This window comes from Rhinatrema bivittatum, chromosome 5 (genome assembly GCF_901001135.1).
Source record: "Rhinatrema bivittatum chromosome 5, aRhiBiv1.1, whole genome shotgun sequence".
NCBI lineage: Eukaryota > Metazoa > Chordata > Amphibia > Gymnophiona > Rhinatrematidae > Rhinatrema > Rhinatrema bivittatum.
Genome location: NC_042619.1, coordinates 357,956,877 through 357,982,711, shown reverse-complemented (window position 1 = coordinate 357,982,711; position 25,835 = coordinate 357,956,877). Strand labels below are relative to the sequence as shown.

The 25,835-nt window shown below is 43.3% G+C and overlaps 1 protein-coding gene across 1 annotated transcript in view; it reads right to left on the bottom strand.

Moving 5' to 3' along the window:
- The window catches only part of COL4A1 (collagen type IV alpha 1 chain), a 376,455-nt gene that overhangs the window by 54,826 nt on the left and 295,794 nt on the right, over positions 1 to 25,835 (bottom strand). The window contains exons 35-42 of the mRNA XM_029604713.1: positions 22,572 to 22,670; positions 22,038 to 22,127; positions 20,078 to 20,217; positions 18,479 to 18,605; positions 18,318 to 18,398; positions 14,552 to 14,650; positions 6,576 to 6,626; positions 5,313 to 5,498 (exon numbers count right to left, since the gene is read on the bottom strand). Coding sequence (XP_029460573.1) covers positions 5,313 to 5,498; positions 6,576 to 6,626; positions 14,552 to 14,650; positions 18,318 to 18,398; positions 18,479 to 18,605; positions 20,078 to 20,217; positions 22,038 to 22,127; positions 22,572 to 22,670 — 873 coding nt within the window. The remainder of the gene's footprint in view (positions 1 to 5,312; positions 5,499 to 6,575; positions 6,627 to 14,551; positions 14,651 to 18,317; positions 18,399 to 18,478; positions 18,606 to 20,077; positions 20,218 to 22,037; positions 22,128 to 22,571; positions 22,671 to 25,835) is intronic.

Genomic DNA, 25,835 nt, shown 5'->3' with positions numbered 1-25,835 from the left:
GCTGCCTATAAATTAAAAGAAGAGCTAGGGGAGGGTGGGAGAGGGGTAGAAAATACAAACACAAACTTCTGTATTTTTGCCTGCCTTTCTGAATAGCTATTTAATACAAAACTACTGGTTTTTGCCTGCCCTCTGACTAGCTATTTAATACAGACATACAAACATTCTAAATAATATACCCCAACAGTTTTAACTTTTCCCCAATACTTTTAAATTTTAAAAATTTCCCCAAGCAGTACTTACTGATTCTTTTCAGCCACCAGCAAGGTGATCCTCTCCTCTCAGTGCTCTCACAAGATTGTGGGTTACTGAGCTCTTCCTTTGCAATATATCTTGTGCTTCTAAGGTAAATTAGTAGAAAACAATCCCTTTGGAGATTTACACTACAGTTATCCTGAGTGATTCACTGCTGTTGTGATTAACAAATATTGGTACCTAATCAAATCAATCACACTACCCTAACACCTTTCCTAGATGAGTAACTGACCTTTTTTAACCTTTTTATTTAGGTATACACTACTCCTAGCTTATTTCTACTTTCTGGCTACCTTTTTAATACAAATACACAAACTTCTGGGTTTTTTCCTTCCTGACTACCTATTAAAAAAGAAAACACAAACCTGTTTTTTGCCTGCCTTTCTGATTACCTATTTAATACAAAACGCACAAAACTCCTGGTTTTTGCCGGCCCTCTGACTAGCTATTCAATACAGACACACAAACACACTAAATAATATACCCCAAACGTTTTACTTCTCCCTAATACTTTTAAGTTTTAAAAATTTTCCCAAACAGTACTTATTGATCCTTTTCAGCCACCAGCAAGGTGATCCTCTCCTGTTAGTGCTCCTATTGGATTGTGGGTTGCTGAGCTCTTCTCTTGCAATATATCATCTAGGTACACTACTACATACTTGTAAAGCAGATCTCAGAAGATCTCATTTACCATGGACTGGAACACTGTGGGGGGTGTTGCACAGGCTGAAGAGAATAATAAGATATTCATAATGTCCTTCTCAGGTACTGAAGTTGGTTTTCCATTCGTTGCCTTCCCAGATACAACTTGGTAAAGACTTGGGTGCCCCGCAAGTGGTCAAAAAGCTCAGTGATCAAGGAACATGGATTTTGATTGTTCTTATTACTCACATTTAAGATAAGATAATCAATATAAAGCCATAGGGAATCATCGTTCTTACCAGAAAAGAAGAATCCGGCTGCCCCGGTACAAGTTTTTTTGAATGAAGGCACTCATTGCTTCAGTTTCAGGAGCAGAAAGTGGGTAGACGCAGCCTTGAGGTGGAGTTTTGCCAGGGAGCAAGCCAATGGCACAATTTTAGGGCTGTTGTGGGGATAAGCTCTCCATTTGCTTCTTAGAGAAGATGTTGGCATATGCCTAGTATTGGGAAGATAACTCCAGAAGTCTAGGCATGGTCTGTTGAACCAGACGTCTTGTGAGCAAAGTTGAACAAGACAGGGACTGGCATGTGGGACTCTAGCAGGCGATGTTGAGATTGTTCCAGTCAATGAGTGGTTGATGTTGTCTCATCCAGGGGAAGCTCAAGATGATGCTGTTTATAGCCTCTGACAGGACATATAGGTAGAGTGGCTCCCAATTGAGTAGACCTGTTTGCATCTGGAGAAGCCTAGGGTGCAAGTGATCTGGTCTGAAAAAGGCTGGCCTGTGACCGAAGAAATTGTGAGAAAAACTTCCAAGGGCTTGATAGGAATCCCAGGCTGGTGGACTAGCTTTTCTGCTATAAAATTACTGGCTATTCCCATGTCTAGGGAGGCTTGGAGATGGACATGGAAACCTTCCCCACAGAGATGGACTGGAATCAGGATTTGGAGAGGGGAATCAGGGCAACCTAGGGTAGTCTCTCCTACCAACCTAGGTCCTGGCATTTCCTGACTTCATGAGACAACATGCAATAAGGGGCCTGGAGATGGCACAATAAAAGCATAGGGTATGTTTTCTTCTCTGTTGCTTCTCTTCTAGGGAGAACTTGCATCGATCTACCTGGACTCCTCTGAGGGGGTTGCGTTCTATTCAGTTTCTGAGTCTCTTGATGGGGAGGTCAGAGCAGGGATCCCACGGTGAGCATACCAAGAGAAGCCTCTCTCTTTTGCCTGCTCCCAAAATTGGAGATCCAACTGAATGGCCAAGCTGATTGGGCCTTCCAGAGTAGTCAGAAGTTCTCACCCTGCTAACTCATCGATGATGGTTTCCAAGAGGCTTTGGCAGAAGATGGCAGTTAAATTATCCGCCCTTTACTGTAACTTCGAGTTAAGAGTTTGTAACAAGATGCCATTGTCCCCTACAGAGCTGGATACCTGACTGATTTGGAGAAGGTCCGAGGCAGCAGAAGTGGTGTGGCCAGGCTCAACAAAAATGAGGCGGAATTCAGAACATAATTGATCCAGATCACTAAGGAGCAGATCGCCCTTTCCCAAAGGGAGGAGGCCCATGCCTGCGCAGAGCCTCCCAATTGGGCCAGGATATAGGTCACCTTAGCCTTCTCCATGGGGATGGGGCCAGACTATAGGTCAACATGCATCCAACATAGATTCAGAAACCCCTTGCACTTGGAGACTTTCCTGGTGACGTGAGGTGGAAGAGGAAGCTGCAGTACCAACCTGGGCACAGAAGGCAGATCCAGTTGTGGAGCCAGTGGAGGTGGAATTGCTAGTTGCTGAGCTGGAAGAACATCCAGGTGGGACACAAGTCTGTCCAGTACTCCTGTGACCTGATCTAGGACATTCTGTTGCTGCTGGATTTTCTGGTCTATTCCAGGGATGACCTGTAGTGTGGCTAGGACCACCAGGTCCATGGCCTCAGCAAACTAACACTAACACTGTCCGGGATTGTGGACCCTTTTTCAGTGGTACAATTGGTGCTGCCTAGTGGGTGAACCCACCAGGCTTGCACTGACAGCTGGTGGACAAGCCTTGGGCAAGATTGGATGAAATTTAGCTTATACCAGATGCCTCACCTGCAGGTTGAGCCTTTGGGGGTCTAGCAGCCAGCAGACCCCCAAAGTGGTACAATGGATCCCTAGGGCTGCCCAGGGGTATAGCATCAGAGTGCAGGCTAGGGTCTGCATAGGCAGCAAATGTCAGCAACGAGAAGCAGGACAGTGGTCAGGGCAGGCAGCAGACAGCAGAGATGAGATGCCGGAGAGACAGTCTGAGGGGAGCAAGGAACACAGAATAGAGGAGGCTAGACCAGACAGGGCAGGAAAGAATGAACAAGGACAGGATGAAGAGAAGGCAAGAACTAGGACAAGGCAAGGACAAGGGACACAGGAAGCAAGATGCACTGAGAACGCACGAAAAGCCAAAGGACTGTTGCTGAGGAAAAGCAGTGGAGTCTGAGGGGCCCTATAAGGCTTGGGGCGCAGGGCACGCGTATGCCTAGGAGGGAGCGAGGAGCAGCGGTGATGGCAATGTCCTGCCGCGAGGAGGAGACGGCGGCATCCTGAGCCATTGGACCAGCTGCGGAGGTAAGAGATGCTGCTTCCCTGCCGTCGGCGGACTTCTCCTCCCAGTCAGCGAGACTGAATAAAGTGGCGACAGAAAATTCATCTGAGCGGAACTGTGCATCAAGATGCTGGCGAACTCATCCTCCCACCTCCATCAGGAGAGAGTACAAAGGCCCCTTTTTTTTTTTTTTTTTTTTTTTTAAATAATTAATACCGAGTGAGCCCCCTTGCCATGATGCCACTGGACCCTTATTACCCGCTTTCAATGAAAACGTGTACCCTGGCAATACACGCTGAGCAGCATGATTCAGCAATTAGGTCTTCCCGCGTCCAGCCACATAGCCACCGGCTGTAATCTCCACCTCTCCATGGCTATAATTTCGTTTTTTTTGGTTGTTCAATACCAGTTTCATATGAATGAAAGGTTGCTGGATTGCTGAGATATATACCTCAACCGATTTCAGAGTATTTTCTATGGATTCTTTAATTGGAATTAAAAATTGAACATCATCCGCGTAATAATTAGCATAAAGGTCATGTGGCAGTGGCAGTGAAACCTTGTCTCCATCTGCTAGCAGGGAGACAAAACCCAGGAGTCTGGACTGATCTGGGTATGAACAGGAATCTAGCACAGTGTTTCCCAACCAGTGTGCCGTGACTGACCTGCAGGTGTACCACTAGAAAAACTGGGAATGAAAAAAGGAGGAGGAGCCAGCAGTCTTCTGTTTTTCTCCCTTTCTAGCCTGCAGGATGTCTTCCTGCCAGCAGAGGGCATGGGACAGCAGCGCCTATCTGCTGCCTCTGCTTCCCTCTCTGCGAGCTCTCTCTCGCAAGACACGCTGGCCTCGTGCTATTACTATTGCAGAAGCAAGCTGGCAGAGGAGGAAACAGCAGGTAAGTGCTGCTCAGACTTGTGCTGGTTCCTGGGGGGGGGGGGGGGGGGGAGGGGAGAGAAACTGCTAAATGTGCCAAGAGGTGTGGGGGGAGGGAAAGCTGAACGTGCTATAGGGTGTGTGGGAGAGGGAAGGGGATGATGCCAGCGGAGGTAAGGTAACGATGACAGGAGTTGGGGAAAAAGGGAAGTTGATTAGGACAAGGGCTAGACTAGGGCTGGGTGGCTGGAGAAGGAAGGTGATAAAGAGAGGGAAGGGAAGAAGGTGATAGGGAAGAGAAGAGAAGGGAAAATGGGAATGATTCCAAGGGATGGAGGGAGAAGGTGGTGATGTCAGGGAGTGAAGGGAGAGAGACGGGAAGAAGGGGAGAGGGAGGAGAATGTGATGATGATGCCAGGAGGTGAAGGGAGAGGGGTTGGGGGAGAGGGAAGGAAACAAGGTGATATCAGGAGAAAGGGAGGAGAAGATGGTGGTGATTCCAAAAGGATGAAGGGAGAGGGAAAATGAGGTTGTGGTGATGCCATATGGATAGAACAAGAGGGAAGGTGGTGATGATGCCAGAAGGGTCGAGGGAGAGGGATGGTGATAATGCCAGGGTGTGGGGGAGAGAGAAGGGAAGAGATAGTGATGATGTCAGGGGAAAGAATGATGCAAGGGTTGAGGCTAAGAGGGAAGAAGGAAGGGAGGATAAGGTGATGATAGGGGGTTGAAGGAAGAGAAGAGAAGGAGATGGTGCCAGGGGTGGGGGGGAAAAGGAAAGGGAGGGTGATGATAGCAAGCAGTAGAGGGGGGGGGGGAAGTTGATGATGCCAGAGGGCGGATGACAGAGAAGAGAAGATGATGATCGTGAAAGTGATGATATGCCATGATGATCTGTCGGGTGTGCTACCACACAAAAAAGGTTGGGGAAACACTGATCTAGTATAAAGTTTAATTTTACCTGGAAGTCCTCGTGGACCTTGTGGACCTTGATCTCCTTTAGGACCTTCCATTGCAATGCCTGGTAATCCAGGGAAACCTGCAGGGCCTTGGGGACCTTCAGAACCAGATTGGCCTTGTTCTCCTTTGATTCCAGGAACTCCAGGTGATCCTGGGGACCCCGGAAAACCAGAATCACCTTTTACACCTAAGAACAAAACAACATTTTTTGTCAGATCAGTGATCAAATTTGAAGTGGTTACATTTTCCTTTCTTGCATAAACTGAGGTTCTACAAGTAGGAAAATTAGCCCACCACACACTGGAAGATTTCGATGCCCTCCTCGTCAAAGCTCAAAGTGTTATCAGATAGAAGAATGCTTAAGCGTGCCAACACATATCTCAACCAAATGGTGAAGGTGGGAATTCAGGCTCCAAAGAATTCTTCACATCTTTTCAATTTTTAGGGGCCAATTAACATTACTGTGTGACGAAACAAAACCATGGCCTTGAATCTAAAGCATACTTTATGGTCATATAGAAGATAATTTCCAAGCAGCTTGCATAGACCAAGATCTATGGGTACTTCTTACCCGCAGACTTTAGCTGGCTAACTTAGACGCCCAGTCTCGCAATACTGATCTACAAGTCACCCTTGTCTGTTGCCTATTCCTATCTTCAATGCAATCAACAAATTTTGTATGCTTTATAGAATACTTTATATACCTTAGTGAACTGTGAGAACAAATGAAACCTTATTCCAGCATGTGGCCATTATTACATTCTTTCAGAATACAATTTTTGAGTAATGAAAAATGTCCCAATTACAAGTTGTGAGGACAATTTGTACTGCAACTCGTTCAAACGCAATATTTCTTCCATTCTGTTATCAGATCTCAAATGAATCTTATATCAATCTTATCCAACATGGCCGTACATTATTTATCTTAAAATGTGCATTGAAAGAAATGTTTGCCTATGTGCTGATATATGGTCTAAACATCAGTGGTTTGCCAGCAGTAGAACAAATTACAACAGTGTGTGACAAACTGCATTCTTAAAGGGCCATAAAGTGGTCAGATTTTCAGGATATCCCTAAGTAGTATGCATGAGATACATTTGCATGCATTGCCTCCACAGTCTGCAAATCTCTCTCATTAGGGATTATCCTGAAAACCAGTTTGGTTTGCGGTCCTCCACAATTGCAGCTTTGACACTCTGATCTACAGAATATATTATGAAGTAACAGATGTTTTCCATAAATACTCTTTTATTAGGATATTCACCTTTGTCTCCCTTTGATCCTGGAAGTCCTGGAAGTCCTTGTCCAGAAACACCTATAAACAACAGACGAGTGTTTGTGAACAAACGTAAACAGTAAGGGTTTGGAGATAAACCTCACAGGAAATATGAACTAAGATACCAAGATCGGTCCCGGGGCAACCTATTATATAAAAATGAATGGAGAATAGAAAAGTAAAAATTGAATAACACCTCAAAATAAGCTGAATATAGAAAAAGCTGGGGGGAAAAAACCCTTAAATCCAATGGCATGATTTATTAAATAGAAATGTTTTAATTCTCTCTGTTCAGTCAAGAGTTTCACCTTGAATGGAAAAAAAACTAGAACCCATGATAGTTAAAGATAATGCTGACCATTAAATTATTTTTACTGATTACTGTGCATGTACTATCAGATTTTATCTTGAATTTCCAAAATACTTTAAAACATGTCAATTCATAGAATAGTTTTTATTTTGTATTTTCAACAAGTTACAATAAAGATAATTTAGTTCTTACCTAATAATTTTCTTTCCTTGAGTCAAGCCAGGCGAATCCAAACACTTGGGTTATGTCCACCAACCAGCAGATGGAGGCAGAGATTAAAAGGCTTGCAAATGTCACCTGACCTAGGCTCCTGTGCTGCCCTCAGCCTGCCAGTTTCCTGTAACACGCTAACTGCCTAATTTTAAAACGAAGGCATGTTCGCCCATACACACATATCTCAAGAGAGCGAGTGAAGATATGCTGGAATTTTAAATCGTGCATTCAGTTGTGCGCATTTTAAAATACACCAGCTGCGCATAAGTATGCTCCTAATTTTAAGAGGTTACTACTTGAGCAAAGCTAGCACCCATGTCTTCCACGGGACTTTGTTGGCTTTTACACAAGGATTTTCAAACATGCTCACGGGAAGGACATTCCCAGTTTTCCCAATTAGTCCACCAGTTTGTCCGGTTAGTAACAAAGTCTTAATATCCAGGTATTCCAGACCCCTCTGGTTCTTCATCCTGCAAGCCACCTGGTGAAACCAGACTGCCTCCACCTGTCCTATAAAGCCTAATACTAGAAATCCTCAGACTTGCTCCTTATCTGGAGCAGCAATAAAGTTACATGGATAACAAGCCAATGTATGTTGCAGTCTCTGGTTCTAAAAAATGGAGTTATGTGCATAAGTGTTAGCCCTACCTTGGAATGCAATTCATGTCTTTTTAAAGTCTGCATTGCTTGTGCACCACTTTGTTAACTCTTCAATGGTGAAACCAAAGTTTAACTCTAGAAATCGCGCCCTGCTTGGAAGGGGTAGTCGTCTAACTATGTAGGCAACACACGAATTCTTTAAATCAGCATGCCAATGAAACTTTTAAAGCCACGTCCCTCTTAATAACAAAAGAACCCTCTACACATTCAAGGAAGGGAGTAGCAAATAAACTTTTCCACACAACTCTCTGTGGAAGTAAGGAATCACCTTTGGAAGGAACACTGAATTTGAACAAATCTGTACCATCTCCTAAAAAGGACCAAGAAAGATTCCCTACATGAACGAGCTTACAGCTCAGAAATCTGCCTGACTGTGTAGATCGCCACTAACAGCAGCCAAAAAAAACCCAAACCCTTCTTTAAAGGGCTCAAAAGAAGTATTCACCAGAAAGGCTATCACCACATTCAACTCCAAGAGAAGACCAGTTTTTTTTATTGGCGGTCTATGTGTTTCATTCCTTGTAGGGAACAGAAAAAGTACGAATGAGAAGCTGAAACACACAATTGCCACTATTTGTACTTTCAAGAAATTGAGAGCTACTCCTTTATTCAACTTCCTTGCAAAAACTGCCAAATGGAAAGTATCAAATTCACTTAAGGAAAAAGCCTGCTTAACAGCACACCAGTCTTCAAAAATCCACCAAATCTTGATTTATACCTGAGATGTAGAACTTTCACAAGAAGGTAACAAAGGTATCCATCATCTCTTGAGAATATACTTTCTTGCTTAAACAAGATCTCTCAAGGGTCAGGCCATAAGACAGAATCAAATCAGATTCCCGCAAAACACCAGACCCTGCTTCAGGAGACCTGAGTTCCAAGGTAAAGAAAAGAATCTCTTGTTCAACAGCTGGAATAGAACAGTTTGCCAAGGCCTTGATCAATCGGGCACTACCAGAGCTACTGACCCTCAAAGCACAGAGATCTTCTGCAAGAGACTGTCTATCAAAGGGCACGAGAGAAATATAAAATAGTTGCCACTCCAGTTAAGACTAAACTAGGCATCCAGGATGGATGAGCCTCCTCTTCTTCTGCTGTAGAATTTTTCTGTATTTGCAACATTGGGTCCCCTTATTCACCACAAAGTGATGAAAAGCCCTTTCTGACAGTTCCTACTGCCTGTGGTCCAGAATGATGTGGCTGAGACAATCCACTTGTACCTTTCTCTACCCCAGGTATATAAGATGCCAATAGTTTTCTTAGGTATTTCTCCTTCCAGGTTAAAACTTGATCACCTATGCTGACATTTGAGAGTTCATGGCGACTCCTTGATGAATTACATGCCATGTCATTGTCTGACTATAACCAGTCTGCTTGATTTTGAAAAACCAGTGCCAAATGGAGAAGTATCAACTGAAGTGATCTGGTTACCAATCAGATTGGCCACCTTTCCTCTGAAAAAAACCAAGCTTGACAATGTGTTCCCCAACCTAAGAGGTTGGTATCTGTCATCCCTCTCACTTATGATGGCAGCTCCAGATCTACTGCCTTCTCCAATTCACAGGAACAAGTCACCAGTTGAAACATGCTCCTGCCTGATCTGAGAACTAGATTGCACAGTTTTCTGACTTGGGAGCAGGGCTCTTTGCAAGGGCTTCATGAGAGCCCTCACCCACTGAACCAGCTCCAAGACCACTACCATGGACCTTGACACCTGAAGATAACTCCATAGAGGATCTCCTGGTGCACCTTGTGCACCTCAAAGAATGCAACTGTGCTTGCAGCCTTTGTACTGTTGAGCCCCCAGATCAACTAAACCTCATTGGTAGCTAACTTGTTCTCCTGGGCTGACTCTGACCTGACTAATCAATCATTCAGATAAAGATGAACCTTCTCAATGTAAGAAAGTTCTGCAGGCAGTGGTCAACCAAATGGGAGGCCTTGAACACAAAAAGGCCCCCCCCCCCAGTACTGAGAAACGGAGAACCATCTGAAGGCCTTCTCAGAAGGGAATATGCCGATATGCTTCTGTTAAACCCATGGACGCTAAAAAATTTGAGGTGATAGTCAGGAGTTTAGTCTCTGAGCCAACTGGTGGCTCTGAACTGAGGAACTCTTGCAACTTTGTTGACTTGTGTCAGATCCAAAATAGGTCGAAAGGTTCCTATTTTCTTTTTTTAAACCACTTAATAGAAGGAATACAGAGATTGAGCGCATTGTGCCAGAGGCACATCTTTTGCATCAGAGAGGAAAGATTACCTGTCTAAAATCAGACAGGTTAACTCTAAGTCATAGCCACTTTAAATGACCTCTAAAATCCACTAGCCTGTCATTATCTGGGCCCATTATCTAGAGAAATTCTGAAAACTGACAGCTTATCCTTTGCTCCAGAGACTGTACCCCTACTCCTTCATTGGGAGCTTCAGGAAGTCCTGTAATTTCCAAACTCTCAACATTTCCCTCTATCTTGGAACTTTGAAAGGAATTAAATCTGCCATATGACCCAGACCTTTGACCTCCCAAAGGCTTATAGAAAGCAACTGACTGGATAATCCTTGCTGTTCATTCTCTGGGAGCTTCAGATTGCCCCCAGCTATGACTTTCTTCTCTAGATCCTTATCGAATAGAAGCCTGTCCTTGAAGGGAAACTTGGTCAAATGACTTATAGAAGTTGAATCTGGAGATCAACTTTGCAGCCGTGAAAATGCCTGGCCACTATACTAGAAGCCATGCTCCTAGCCGAGGTATGAACTAATCAAAGATGTTTCCAAAGGCTGCCGTCCAGTCCCAGCTGTGCTGCCTTCTCCGGGTTTGAAATGTTGCTTTTCTGCAATGGTGAAACGGTCACACAATGCCACCCGAGAAACATACTAGCTGTCTCATAGGCCTGCTTAAGAACTGTCTCTATTCTTTTCCATCCTGTGCATCTCAGAGTCCTTCATCCCCCTTCTACAGGAATTGTGATTTTTCATAATCACTGAACAAGTTAGCATAGCCCCCTGCTTCTGGGGGTGAGACAGTCTCGCTTTTTTTTTTTTTTCTATCAAGCAAACCACTTTACAACTGGCTTCAGGAGAATCCCATTCCAAAACAGCCAAAAAAATATTTGACTGACCCAAGCAACGGAAGACCCTGCCTGGCTTCTGATTAATAATCAAAATGGGATCTTCTGAGGTCTTGGGACCTTCCTCTATTGTTTCTTTAGAAATTTTTTGTACCTACAAGGAATGAGAAATTAAGGTGATTAGCTCTTCTTCATGAAACAGCCTGACCACAGCAGAGCTGTCTTCCCCTTCAGGGGAATACTCCACGTCCCTTAACTCTCCCCCACTGGCACTCTCCTTCAAGCCACTTAGGGCCAGGGAGGATCACTGACTTAGAGAATGTTTTTTTTCTTTTGTCCTACCTTTTCATCCTCTTAACCCTTGATATCTCAGGGTTGCTCTCTGGGAAAGTGAAATCCTAGGATAAGGAACTGAAGCTGTACTTTGCTCTTAAGAGATCACATGCTGCTGACATCTTAAAAGGTCTGAGGAAATCCTGACAGGCTATAGAGGAGAATAAACTGCCAATATAAATAAAAACCAGCAGCTAATAAGGCCCAGAGGAACAGAATTTAAGAACATAAGACTTGCCATACTGGGTCACACTACAGGACCACCTGTTTCCAAGTACCTGGCAGGACCCCAGGGGGCAGATAGATTCCAAGGTGCTTATCCCAAGAATAAGCAGTGGATTTCTGCAGCTCTTCCTTAATAATTGTTAATGGGTTTTTCCTCCAGGAACTTGTTCAAACCTTTTTTAAACACAGCTACATGAACATCTTTCACCTCATCCTCTGGCAATGAATTCCAGAGCTTAATTATGCATTGAGTAAAAAAATATTTTCTCTTATTAGTTTTAAATGTATTACCGAGTAACATCATTGTGTGTCCCCTGGTCTTTGTACTTTTCAAAATAGTAAACAACTGATTGACGACTCATTCTATTCCATTCATTATTGTACAGACCGCGATCATATCTCTCCTCAGCCATCTCTTCTCCAAGCTGAAGAGCCCTAACCTCTTTAAACCTTTCATAGGAGAATCATTCCATTCCCTTTATCATTTTGGTTGCCAAATTCTCCTGTACCATGGGATCCCAGGGTGAACGGCCTAATTCAAACCTCTTGCCATGTATACAAAATGGCCATTGGACAGTCCGCAGCTGACCAACAGCTGACATGGTCCCCCACTCTGGAGCAGATATCTCCTGCTCTCCGAATTCCTCTCTCTCTCTCTGCATAGTCATGACTCAACAAACTTCCTCGCCACATCTGCCTCTGCATTGCACAAAGCATACAGAGCACAGGTTTTCTTCCAAGTTCCACCAGAGTGGACATATCCACTTTACCGCATAAAACAAAACTCCCAGAATGTAAAAAAAAAAAAAAGCTTGTCTTTTATTTTTATTTTTTTAAACTCACTGTGATGCTGTCTGAAGCACAGCTGAACAACATTGACCCCCACCGAAAAGAAACACCATCCTGTGCAGAAATCTTATTTTCTTTCTTTTTTTTAACCTTATAAAAATTAGCAAGGCAGAGGAAGAATCAGAAACCAAACCCAAGTTTATTTCCCATCTTTCTTTTCTTTTTTTTCCTTTGAGGAGGTCCAGACAGAGAAGAGAGGGAAGAAGATAGAGGAGGGGGGAGGGAAATAGGAGGAAACAGGGCTAAACAGAAAAAAAAAAAATGTGAAGTCCAAACCAAACCCTTGGAAGCCCCCTGGATCTAAAGCCATCTTCAACTGAGGGAGGGAGCACAAGACTTTCACCGCAGGAGCTGCTTTTCCAAGCCAAATGGCGTAACTAGGCCTCATCTCAGAGCAGGGGACGTGCACCCCTACCATCTTGCTGGAGACAGAGAATACTGGCAAGTTAACGGCAGCACGAGAGCCTTTGGTTAGGTGACATCACCAAGTCTGATAATCTCTCCTTCCATCTGCTGGTTGGTGGACCTAATTTAAGCGTTTGGACTGGCTGGCTGGGTGAAGAGGAATTAACCATAATACTACAGAGACAAGTCAATTTCGCAAGGGTAATTTTCAAAGGCATTTCCATGGGTAAAACTGGGCTTTCCCCACAGAAACGGCTATAAACTTGTACGGTGATACTACATCGAAGGCAACAAAATCAAGCACCAATACCAGGGAACAAAATATATACAAAATGGTTCCACAAACTTGTATAGAAATATTTAAATTGCATTCGTTGTTTATAAAAACTATTTAAATCATAAGCTCATTGTGGGGATTTTTATATTGTATATTTTGTAAACAATGAATAAAATTTAACATTTCTATATGTGTTTGTAGCACCATTTTGTGTATATTTTCTCCTCTGATATAAACTTGCCCATCCATGCAGCTATGTCCTGTATGTGCATATTCTTACATTTTCAAATGTATTGCATACATTTTCCCCCCAAAATTTCTGTTTATAACTTAGCAGTGGGTAATTGTGTGCAGCTAGGTTTGGTACGATAACTTTCAAAGCAAAGTTCTTTTTTGAAAACTGGACGAATGTAGCCACATATTTACTATTTCATGCAGGCTTTTACAAAATACTCCCTATGTGAAGATTCACGATTCAGATCTCTCTCCTCAACCTATAACTAGAAAATGCATGTAAAAATATAAAGATTAATTACACCACATTACCATGGGAATTGGTTCCCAGAAAATCCAAAATAATATTGAATTTAACATGGTGCTATCTACAGGCATAGTGATAGCAGGAGTGAAGAAACCTCACATACTGGTCCAATTATAAACAGAGATATGTGAGGAAATAATTTAAATCCATATGTTGAAATTTTTTTTTTTTGATTGGTGCACAAGGATCAAGTTCAGATGTTCTCTTTATTAATTTCATGCCGATATTATCACTCTATCGGCTATAAAATTTCAAGCAATTAAGTCCCCCCAACATGGCCATGTTTCGCCAGTCGGCTTCTTCGGGAGGGACCCAACTAACATACCGTAGAGCAGCTTCTAGCATTTTGAACTTGATCCTTGGAACTCTTATGTGTGCACCAATCAAAAAATGACAACATTTGGATTTAAATTACTTCCTCACAGCTATCTACAGGCAGCCATGCCAGTTTTTAAGAGTGCTTTGTTTAGGGGTAGTGCACATTCAATTATACTGCACTAGTACTTAGTAAAATGCATGTCTTTTTGAGAATGGCAGTAACATTTGAAGACAGTCCCTTTTTATCCACATAACATGTCTTATATACTCAGGGCCGGTGCAACCTATTAGGCGAACTTGGCAGTCGCTTCAGGCACCAAACCTTTGAGTGCGCTGAAGAGCAGCCATGGGGCCACAAGACGAGCCTATCGTGCTCGTGGCAAAGAGGAGCAGAGATTCAGCGGGCCGTGAGCAGTGCCCATCCCGCTTGCGGCCCAGAGAAGGACACATCCGTCGGGTGCGAATGCGCCAGGAGTCGGGCAGTGCAAGGCAGAAGGCTCGCCTAGGGCGCCTAATACCCTTGGCACCGGCCCTGTACATACTGCGATGCAGCCTCCATCAAAGTGGATTATAATTTCATGTATTTGGTTTAAATGCTGTAAAACCTCATGTGGCCATGCATCTTGAAAACCAAAACTGATTCAGATGGTAGGTCTTTCGTCATTCTCTTTACAAAGAACTTCTTAACTCCTGTCTATGTATTTATTTTTAATTATTGGGGGGGGGGGGGGGGAGGGGGGAGACGGTAAAGAAATAACTCTGCTCTTACCTGGATCGCCCTTCTCACCAGGCGTCCCGGGGACTCCATCGTAACCTCGTTCGCCCTTTTCGCCAATGCTACCAGATGATCCTGGGAAGCCAGGCTCACCTAAAACGGATACGTCACATTAAAGGTAAGAATGGCATTACTGTAATTTTGTGTTTGTTCTTGTTCTCTAAATTTCAACAGGGCAGAATAAAACATGCTCTTTATTTTTTTTAATTCTATTACTTATCTATACAATAAGAACCAGCAATCATTCGAGAGTTACTAGCGGTGGTAGAATGTGGCTACTTAGAACAGGGATTTTATCCCACTCTAATTACATATGAAAGAACTTTGTTTATTGTTATTTGGTTTACAAGTGATATATTTATTTACTTCAGTGTGCTTATATTAGATGTTCAGTCAAACCAACCAGCTAGATTTTCAACTGAAAATTCATCTAAATCAAACGAGTCAAAATTTGACCGGTTAGCATTAGGGCAGCTCTTTGTGGTTATCGGGGACAATGAAGCTGGAATTAACTAGTTCAAAAAGAAATTCTAAAAGAGAGACACTTTTTAAAGACTTATTTATTTAGCATTGATCTGCAGCATGAGGCGGCTAAACCATCTTATTAAGCAATTTCATTTAAATGCCTAGAAAATCTGGTCTGATGGTCCTAGTAACTCAAGAGCTGCAGTTTAGAACAAAAGTGGGGTTGTTTTTTTTTGTGGAAGGCGATACGGGTCACCAACATGGAGCCCTGAAACACTCTCCTACCCATAGCATCCCATGCTCTATTGTCCTTGCCAGGAGGAGCTGAGGCATGGGTTTTCGACCTCTTTGCTTTCTTAATGCCGATTCAACTACCACTGATTGGTGGGGTTGGCACTTCTCAAATCCCATGGTGTGCTGTACAAGGTACACCCCATCAGCCTTCCGGTTCACTGGGGCTACAGAGATGGGGTGCTCCCAGGGCCGAAGAAGCAGCTCCCTGAAGATCTCATGAACAGGCACCACTACAATCTCCTATAGGGCATCCATGAAATGGAGGATCTCCAGCATCTTATGGTGGGCATCTTCCTCCATCGTAAGCTGAAAAAAAATGGCTTCAGACATCGCCCGGACGAACCCCGTGAAGGTCAAGTCTCCAGCGGAGAATGACAGCACTCCTCCGAGGGAGAAAGATCTGATGGAAGTGAGGTTCCAATAATTAGAAAAGTAGTCCAAGTGCCTGTAACTAAAAACTCACCTGAGCTAAAAAATTCTAACTTATCCCTATCAATTAAAAAGGAGAATGAAAATACAAACAAAAAAACAAACTTTGAAATGTTTGTATGCTAATGCCAGAAGTCTAAGAAGTAAGATGGGAGAATTAGAATGTATAGCAGTGAATGATGACATAGACTTAATTGGCATCTCAGAGACATGGTGGAAAGAGAATAACCAGTGGGACAGTGCTATACCGGGGTACAAATTATATCGCAATGACAGAGAGGAGCACTCGGGAGGAGGTGTGGCGCTTTATGTCCGGGATGGCATAGAGTCCAACAGGATAAACATCCTGCATGAGACTAAATACAAAGTTGAATCTTTATGGGTAGAAATCCCATGTGTGTCGGGGAAGACTATAGTGATAAGGGTATACTACCGTCCACCTGGTCAAGATGGTGAGAAGGTCAGTGAAATGCTAAGAGAAATTAGGGAAGCTAACCAAATTGGTAGTGCAGTAATAATGGGAGACTTCAATTACCCCAATATTGACTGGGTAAATGTATCATCGGGTCACGCTAGAGAGATAACGTTCCTGGATGGAATAAATGATAGCTTTATGGAGCAATTGGTTCAGGAACCGACGAGAGAGGGAGCAATTTTAGATCTAATTCTCAGTGGAGCACAGGACTTGGTGAGAGAGGTAACGGTGGTGGGGCCGCTTGGCAATAGTGATCATAATATGATCAAATTTGAATTAATGACTGGAAGAGGAACAGTGTGCAAATCCAAGGCTCTCGTGCTAAACTTTCAAAAGGGAAACTTTGATAAAATGAGAAAAATTGTTAGAAAAAAACTGAAAGGAGCAGCTACAAAAGTAAAAAATGTCCAAGAGGCCTGGTCATTGTTAAAAAATACCATTCTAGAAGCACAGTCCAGATGTATTCCACACATTAAGAAAGGTGGAAAGAAGGCAAAACGATTACCGGCATGGTTAAAAGGGGAGGTGAAAGAAGCTATTTTAGCCAAAAGATCTTCATTCAAAAATTGGAAGAAGGATCCAACAGAAGAAAATAGGATAAAGCATAAACATTGGCAAGTTAAATGTAAGACATTGATAAGACAGGCTAAGAGAGAATAGCCACTGCCATTAGCAATGGTTACATGGAATAGACTTAGTTTTTGGGTACTTGCCAGGTTCTTGTGGCCTGGATTGGCCTCTGTTGGAAGCAGGATGCTGGGCTTGATGGACCCTTGGTCTGACCCAGTATGGCATTTTCTTATGTTCTTATCAGAGGTGTCCTCCCCCCAGGAGTTGTTCGGGCCCTCAGGCTCATCTCAGCCACCCAGAGACGGAGGCCAGGGAGCACTGGGCACATCCCTAGGTGGGTGTACCTAGGGACCCAAGGGCATCGAGGAACCCAATGTTCAGAACTGGAACTGGTGGGTACAGCCTCGGGCCACAGGCACTGAGGGAGGATGGTGCCTCCTCTCGCCGTGGTAGCTAGCCCAAGCCTGGCCCTGTGTGCAGACAGGGACCGGTGACGGTGCTTCCAAGACCTCCCACAGTGCTTGGTCCAGTCCTTCCCTGGTGCCGAGGATAAGGAAGACGATCCTGACTTGGAGGAGACCGAGATTGGGTGATCCCCGGAGCCTGTTTCCTCCACAAGCCTCGGGGGAGGAGTGGTCATCGAGGTCAAATGGTGCCCCTCGGTCGTTAGGCATCGATACTGAAGTGGAGAGTTTGGATTTTCCCAAACCAAAAACCTTCTCCATCTTGTCCAACCTGGCTCGATGATCTTCTGGGGGTCATTTGAGTGCACAATTCGCAGCCCCGAACATCATGTGTTGCCCTAGACAGAGGATGCACACTTTGTGTGGATCCATCAGGGACATGGTCCAGGGTACTGATGGAAGCCCGAGGCCACCATGAGGCTCACCGGGGACCGTAAAAGGAATGATGACCGGCAGGTACAGGAGAAGCATGAAAGAATACTCACCAAACAAGAAAGAAGTGGGAACCAGAGAGAGAGAGACCCAGTGCAGGAAGAAAAAAAGCGAAAAACTCACTTTTAAGAAGTTTCCCGAGAGAAAAAGAGCATAAGCTCCACCTCCGCAGAAAAGAAAGGACTGAAGAGAGACCCCATGTGGATGCGTGGATAGTGGCAGGCTGGGCATGCTCACTGTGCCAGTCAAAGTTTTTAGAAACTTTGACATAAGTTTTCCATGCCGGGCTCCATCAGATGATGTCACCCACATGTGAGGACTACCATCCTGCTTGTCCTAACAGAAATGAACTTAAATGAACCTACTTTAGCCACTCTTGGGGGTTTTAGGAATATTATTATTTTCTTAATTCATCCCTCCTTGGCTCTGTGACTTGAAGGAGGGGGTAGATATTCTCATTATAAGATCATGGCTCAGAAACAGGAACCAACAAACACCAAAGTATTCAGGCTCCTACACACTATCCTAAGTCACAAACTCCTTGCAAGTCAAGGATCCAAAGGACACAATCCGAAGTCTATTATATTTAACACAGTTTAATTTGACATTTTCCAGAAGTTTAATTCTTTACCTGATTGCCCTTTTACTCCAGGAATGCCCTCCATACCAGGGAATCCCTTTATGCCTTTTTCTCCTGGCAATCCTGGGCTACCTATAGAAAAGAAGATTGTTTAGTATCTTGGTTGCTCTACTTCCTTAAAAGTCATATAATGAGAGAAAAACACCCCCTACCTGGAAAACCTGCTGATCCAACAGATCCTTTGGGACCAGGTGGGCCTGGACTTCCTGGAATTCCAACATCACCTTTATAACCTCTTTCTCCAGGAACACCATGGGCACCTTCTGATCCTGGCTCACCCTAGAGAAATCCACAGACGCACATGTCAAGGAAATGAAACACCACACCTTATAAGGTTGTTAAACAAACAAAATGGTTTCTCCATATCTGCTTTTTAATAGGCTAATTTTAAAACAAGTGCATGTGCTCCCATACATGTGCATATTGGCGTGTGAGTGGAGATGCGCTGGAATTTTAAATCATGCACGCTGTTGTGTGCGTATAATTTAAAATACATCTACTGCATGACAGTATGCTCCTAATTTTAAGAGTTTATGCGAGCAAACCTACTTCACGTATCTTCCATAGGACTTTGTAGGCGTTAGCATGCGGATTTTAAAACATGCTCGCGCGAGGGACCTTCCCCATTTTTCCAATTAGTCCATCAGTTTGCCCAGTCAATTTCAAGGTCTTCCAGATCTCTCTGGTTCTTCATCCTGCACGCCCCCAGCTTGACCCGGACCCCTCACCCTGTCACGTAAGCCCTAAAACACAAGATCTGCAGACCTGCTCCTCATCAAGAGCAACAATAAAGTTATGCGGCCAACAAAAGGCACAAATTCCAGTTTTAAAATATGGAGTTGGCCGCACCCCAAAACGCCCATGTCCTGCCCCGTTTCTGTCCCCTTATTTTTTACTCAAACATGTGCAAATATACACGTAAATCACAGCTTTTAAAAATCTGCATTGCCCACGCGTGGCCCACATACACGTGCTTTTGAGCATTTTAGCACAAGCAACACTTAAAAATTGACCCCAAGGTGTCTAAAATGTTCACTTGATTTTGTGAAACTCAATGCCTTGAGAAAGTACTTTCAATTACCAAAAGAAAAAAATCTAAACTTAATTTTAAAAGCTCTCTCCATCTAGTTCAACCTTTTCATCTTGCATTAGCTTGAAAGCATTTACTGTTACCAGTTTTAGGTTTCACACTACTCCACTTATTCATATTTAAATTCATCTAGTATTCTTATTCTATCAATAAACAGTTATTTCTACCCCCGATATTATAGCCTGCTGCCTTAATCTACTCACCTGCCAAGCTGTAACACTTAAAACCTCCCTGGGAACATCATGCTATGCCCAACAAGCATGGCCCTAGGAGCATTTGGCTCCGCCTTCCTGTTATTAAGTAGCTAATAAGCAGAGATTGATTTGTCTGGTACCGAGATGGGGGACCACCAGAAAATGTTTGGCTGTTGGTGAGCCAGGGAATCCACTGATCAATAACTTCACAGGCAAGGACATAGGCCCTTATTGGGAAAACTATAAGTCATCTAGATAATAAAAGGTCATGATCTTGATTTTAACTCGACATCTGTCCATGAACATCTTCAGAATGCATGGACCAGTTGTCTGTGCCAATCTCTTAACATACGATTTCAGCACAGCCAATGAGTGCAGACCCATGAGACTCGAAAATGGGCAATGGTGCTGTCCGGGCACAGGAAAATGGCAAAAAATGGTCCATTCAGAATGATGAACGTCCTAACCTTGTCACCAGGAAGCCCTGGGAAGCCAATGCCGGGCAGACCATGTTCTCCTTTGATTCCCTTTTCACCTTTTGAGCCAGAAAGCCCTGGAAAGCCTTGAGAGCCTGGCACACCTTGTACACCTTTTTCTCCAGGGGTACCTAAAAAAAACAGATACAAATATCTTCAATGCTGATACTCTAGTAAGAGAATTTTGAAATGTTTTACCCAATCAGTGAAATCGTTGCAGTAATTATAAGCTCGTCAAATGGGGAAAATCCAAACTGCAGTGTGCCCGTGAAGAAAACCAAGAAATTACAATCTAACTACAATAAGAACTTAGACGAGTATTTTTCCAAATCATGTCTGCCTACAAATAGAAGATTCCTTGGCATAGAATAATTGGCAACGCACAGAGATGTACTTGTGGTCGAGCACAGAATAAGCAGATTTTAGCCTGGTTTGGCATCATTTTCCAATTTTCCCCTGATAACACTGGAGAAATCCGTCAAATACTTCCCAGCGAATACGGGGAAAATCCAAGTGGATTAGAAAAAATCCTACCAAGATTAATAGAAATCAGCATTGGGTCTTCCAAATACACATTTTCTTGGTAAATCCGCTTGAAATCAGATATGGAATAATTAATTTGTGAAAATCCACATTGAAATTTTTTTTATATAAAATAAAGTTTGTCAAATTTAATGCAAAGTTTATGGACTCAGCCAGGTTTGTGAACGTTGTTTTTTTAATTCATACTTCTCTAGTAGCATCCTTAGTACACCAGTGAATGTACACTATGACAGTATCTACCATGGTTAGTGACAAAACCATTAACTAAGAACTGAAAAGCCCAAAAATAAAGCAAGAATAATCTGAAACCATCATAGGATGCTTCATTACCTGTGTTTTATTTTTAGTAGCATTTCAACTGCTACGAAAATGTCAGTTCTTCAGTGGCTGACCTTTGACGCACTGCCTCATATATGAAACAGAGCTCTCTCTTTTTTATATCTTTATTTATGTAATTTTTTTTTAAAATGTTAACAAGTTAAACAAACTTGACAAGAAATAGTAATAGAGCTCAAAAATATAAAATAAGAAAACACATTGGAAGAAATATAAGATCTCAAGTATTTGTTAGACCACAAAGTAGGGACTCCAGTACAGAATGAGAGTGGAAACATATTTGCAATAAACTAAATCGCAGAGGGAGAGAATCTTCATACTATTTGAGCCCCCTATGTCATGGAGGCTACTGACAAGCTGCTAAAGGTACAGCATCCTGCCTGCATCTATCATTAAGAAAAACATTTATGGGGGGGGGATTTTAAATCCCCAGCAAGTGGAAATCCCGGGAGATACAGCCACACGCACCAAGCGCATTTTCAAAACGGCCTGGCCATGCACATATCCCCATTTTAAATGCTGGGCATTTAAAATGGGGAGGGCCGGGGGGAGGGGCAGGGGTGGGAGCTGGCCGGATTAGCACCATTTTGCGTTGTCCCGGAGAAGTGCGTGCCGGCAGCCGGCCAGCACGCGCAACTTACTTCTGCTCGGAAGAGCAGGTAAGTTTTTAAACAAAAAAAAAAAAATAGGGTAGTAGGTAGGGTGGGTTTAGGGTTCAGGGTGGAGAGGGGAATAGGGAGGAAGTTTAGTTAGGAGGGATAGGGAAGTTTCCTCCCAGTCTGCTCCTTTATTGCAGCGGACTGGGAGAGAACTGGGCAAAGGCCCGATCGCGTTGCCGCGCATTTTTTTGCAAATTCCCCCCTCCCCCCTTGCGTGCATGAGTCGGCGCCCGCGTGTACATGCGTGCTCAGATATAAAATCGGGCGCGCCTGTGCACGCGGATAGATGATTCCATAACGCCCGCGCACCACATTTAAAACGTACTGCTTAGTTGGGAAGGGTCAAAGAAAAATTTATTTAACTCCTTGAAACGGAGCTTCCCTTTAACACTTAAACTTTTAAAGAGCGTTACCTGGCAAACCCATTTCGCCCATTGAGCCTTTTAGCCCTGGGAATCCTGGCAGTCCTGGGGATCCTGTAGAACCTTGATCACCTTTAGGCCCTAAAAATAATCAAGGAATATTACTAATACCCAGATTATTACATGCGATGCTTGTGCTACACAATATGCTAAACACCCTGATCAGTTAAACTTGGAGCAATCTGAATGCCAAGATGACAGAGCATTAATCCACTAGGAACACACCGGCTCTCTGACTTTTTCATGCTAACTGCACTGTTGTGTAAAAAAAAACCCTAAACATTAAGCCCTTAAAATAGGAGCTAAATTATACAGATTTTTATCTTGCAATGATCTTCCTGGACAAGACATTTGCTGCCATTTAAAGTCCTCGACTGTTTCTTGTGCTTTCAGCTCCTCCAGATGTACCACGAGCTGCCGCTACTCGTCATGACCAGCGAAGGCAATTGCTTAAACCGACAATTTACCAAACCTATTTGAAGTGCTTGAAAAACAGAGAAACTGAATTGTAGTGGGTTGTAATACCTTCACGGCCAGGCAATCCTTTCTCTCCATCTTTTCCTGGCATTCCAGGAAAACCGGGTTCCCCTTGCAATCCTTTTTCGCCTAGCCTTCCAATGTCACCTGGGGTATGGAAAAAAAACAGTACTCAAATGACTTGGATAACACTACCAGGTATCCTGAAATACAAAGGTATGTGCAAAGCCACTGTCATCGGTCATGCTCGACTCTTATCCTGTACCACTTTGAACAGCATTTAAACTGATGGACTCTTATTTGTATCCTAAGATGTTATCATCTGATAAAAGCCAAGATGACAAGGGGCATCATGGAGGCAATCTGGAGATGGAAAGATAGACACTACTGCTGGACACTGAAGGATTCCTTACTGAAGTCATTGGTTTACGTTTGTTGTTTGTTTGTTTTTTTGGGAAGATCGCTCTCTCCCACTTTCTTAATTCACTCTTGATTAGAGATCCACAGTACTTGGGGCTGGAATTTAGCTGTCAGAATAACTAGCCAATCCCTTGGCAGCTGAATTAGTCCTTATATCCAAGAGATCATTTCAGGCCGATAAATCTGAAGGGCAGTGTATGTCCACCGAACTTGGAAGGAGGAGCACTCCCTCTGTAACGGTGGCCGGCCTAGGAGGGGGGACACCTGCGATTACGCAGCCAAGAAAGCCCATCCTCGTCCAACGATACAGTCACACGGAAGCTAAGGCCACTGGGACGACAGCAGCAGCATCGCGACTATAACCCCTCCTCCTCTGGTGTCCCGGGTCACCACGTGCCTTGCACACCCCTCACAATGGTCCTGGCTCCACTAGCGTCCAACTACAGCTCTTAAACATCTTTATTTCAATATCTCAGGAGTATAATACCACCAACACTGTAGCTTTATAACCATTTTTCTGCGATATAGTTACACAGAAAGCTTCCCTTGCTGGCTGTGGTAAATATTTGTGACCATTCCTAATTTGAAACACTGCATTCCACATCTCTTTCCAATGTGATTTTGTATTTTCATTAACCTTGTTGCTCTCCACCTTAAGATTTTGAAAGGCAGAATGTAAAAACGAAGACCGCTCAGCAGAAATATTTTTGCCGTCCCCCTCTAACTACCTTCAGTGTATATTTGAAGTTAGGCCCTTCTTGGTTATTTTCACAAGTATTTTGGTTTTAGGTGTCCCTAGGAAGGAATACGGATACTCTATTTTTAATTAATTACATTTTTTTTGTGTGTGTTAATTGTAAGGTGGGCAGATACTTTCTCTGTCATTTTTACAATGTTGTAACTTAACTGAGGATTTGTAAAAAATAAGGGTAATAAATATTTTAAAATAAATTATTGGCAGAGAGCTCTAGCAGCAGCTTCTCAATTGTGGTGGGTTCTCTTGTGCATTGTTCCTCAGGAGAAGCCCTCCAGCTGAAGATATTTCAATATTGGGCACCATCACATTTGCTCAGTAAACCGTTGAATCATCTAGAACAGGGTTCTTCAAGGTAAGGCCCATGAGCTAGTGGCAGCTTCCCTGGACCTCAAATTTGTTTTAGAGGTTTAACTCATTCCCTAGTTATGGCTCCCTTTGCAACATTTTATTCCCTTACACAAAAAAATATCAATAAATTATTACTTACTCCTAGTGGCTCACCTACAGATGCTGTTCCTCCTCACATGATAAAGAGGAGCAGGGGAAGATATGACACCCTATTTAAGCTCTATTAACATCATCCCCTTGATAGAGGACGTGTTCCCGGCCTAACTAAAGGATACAGTGTTTTATCCTATCTTTAAAAAGGGCTTTTCTGATTCTTCTGTTCTCTGGCCCGTGTCACACCTTCCTTTTCAAGGAAAATTAACTCAAAGACCAGTTGCTTCTCAACTGACTGCTTATAGGGAGGAGGCCAACAGTTTAGAATCAGATCAATCTGTGTTTCGTGCTGGTCAGAGCACTAAAACAGCAGTATTAGTACTTCTAAATGTCCTGCTGAGAAGCTTAGATCAAGGCTAGGAATGCATGCTAATCTCCTTAGATCCGGCAGTGATCCACTGGGGTCATGGGCTCAGGGCATTCTTGATTTGCCTCTTTTCTTCAAGGAAGAAGGAAGTACGCTATGGGAACAGTACATCGCACCCTTGGCTTCTGCTATCTGTTCCACAAAGCTCCGTTTTCTTCACCAGTAATTTTTTTTTTTTTGTTTTACTTTTTATTTAAACAAAGCGCATACTTATTCATTTCACCAGTAATTTTTCACATCTACATGGCACCTCTTGCACAATTGATTAGCTCCCTGAGTTTTAACTACACTTAGAGGTGAATTTTAAAAGATATGCACGCCCCAAAATCGGCAGACGTGCAACATGTATAGGATATGCGCGCGTCCATCTGATTTTAAAAGCTGCTCACATGCGTCCACAAGCCCCGATGCACCAGTATCTCACTCCAGACAAAAGAGGGGCATGGTGTGGGTGGGACATTCTGTGGCAGGGCCAAGAGATGCGTGCGTAAGTATATACACATCTGAGTGCTCACCAGGTCTAGAGTCGCGTGACTTTACTTCTACTATTGGGGAGGCATAATTCCAAATATAACTGTTTGTAGGCATCTCTCAGGTGTTTGAGGAGGGTCTGGGTTAATTGGGGAGGATGCAGGCTAACGAACCAGGGGGATTTAGAGATCTAGCTGTACCCTGGCCAAACTAGTGGATGAACTGGTGAAACGTAATGGCGTGGATGTGCGCCAGCTATAAAATTTCCCAACATGCATGGCTCAAACCCAACTTTATGAGGTTGTACGCACCCACTTACAAAACTGTGTGCACGCCTGTGTGCGCCCGCATGCCCATTTGAAAGTTACCATCCCAGTATACAGATGACATACAACTGTATTACTCATTGGGAATCAATTGTACTGAGATTGTCTACATATTGAATGAATACCTTGAGAAAGCTAAGCACTGATCGATGTGTAGTAAATTAAAGCTAAATCATAAGGCTACATTTCTGTGGCTTTCGACATCCACATCTCACTTAATTGCCTGCAACTTCAGTTCGGCTTTCTGATCGTCTCTTCGGCAGATGAAGTAAAAATTTTGGGAGTCTGGCAGAATTCTCATTGGATGGTTTAAAAACAGATTAGCTCAATTGTTAAGGCCTATACACTTCAACTTTGAAATATTCGCTCTCTGCATCCATATCTGAAGACATCAGACTTACATAGCTTGTTTCAGAATGTGCTACTCAATCACCTTGATTACTGTAATTCTCTTCTACCCGGGCTTCCCA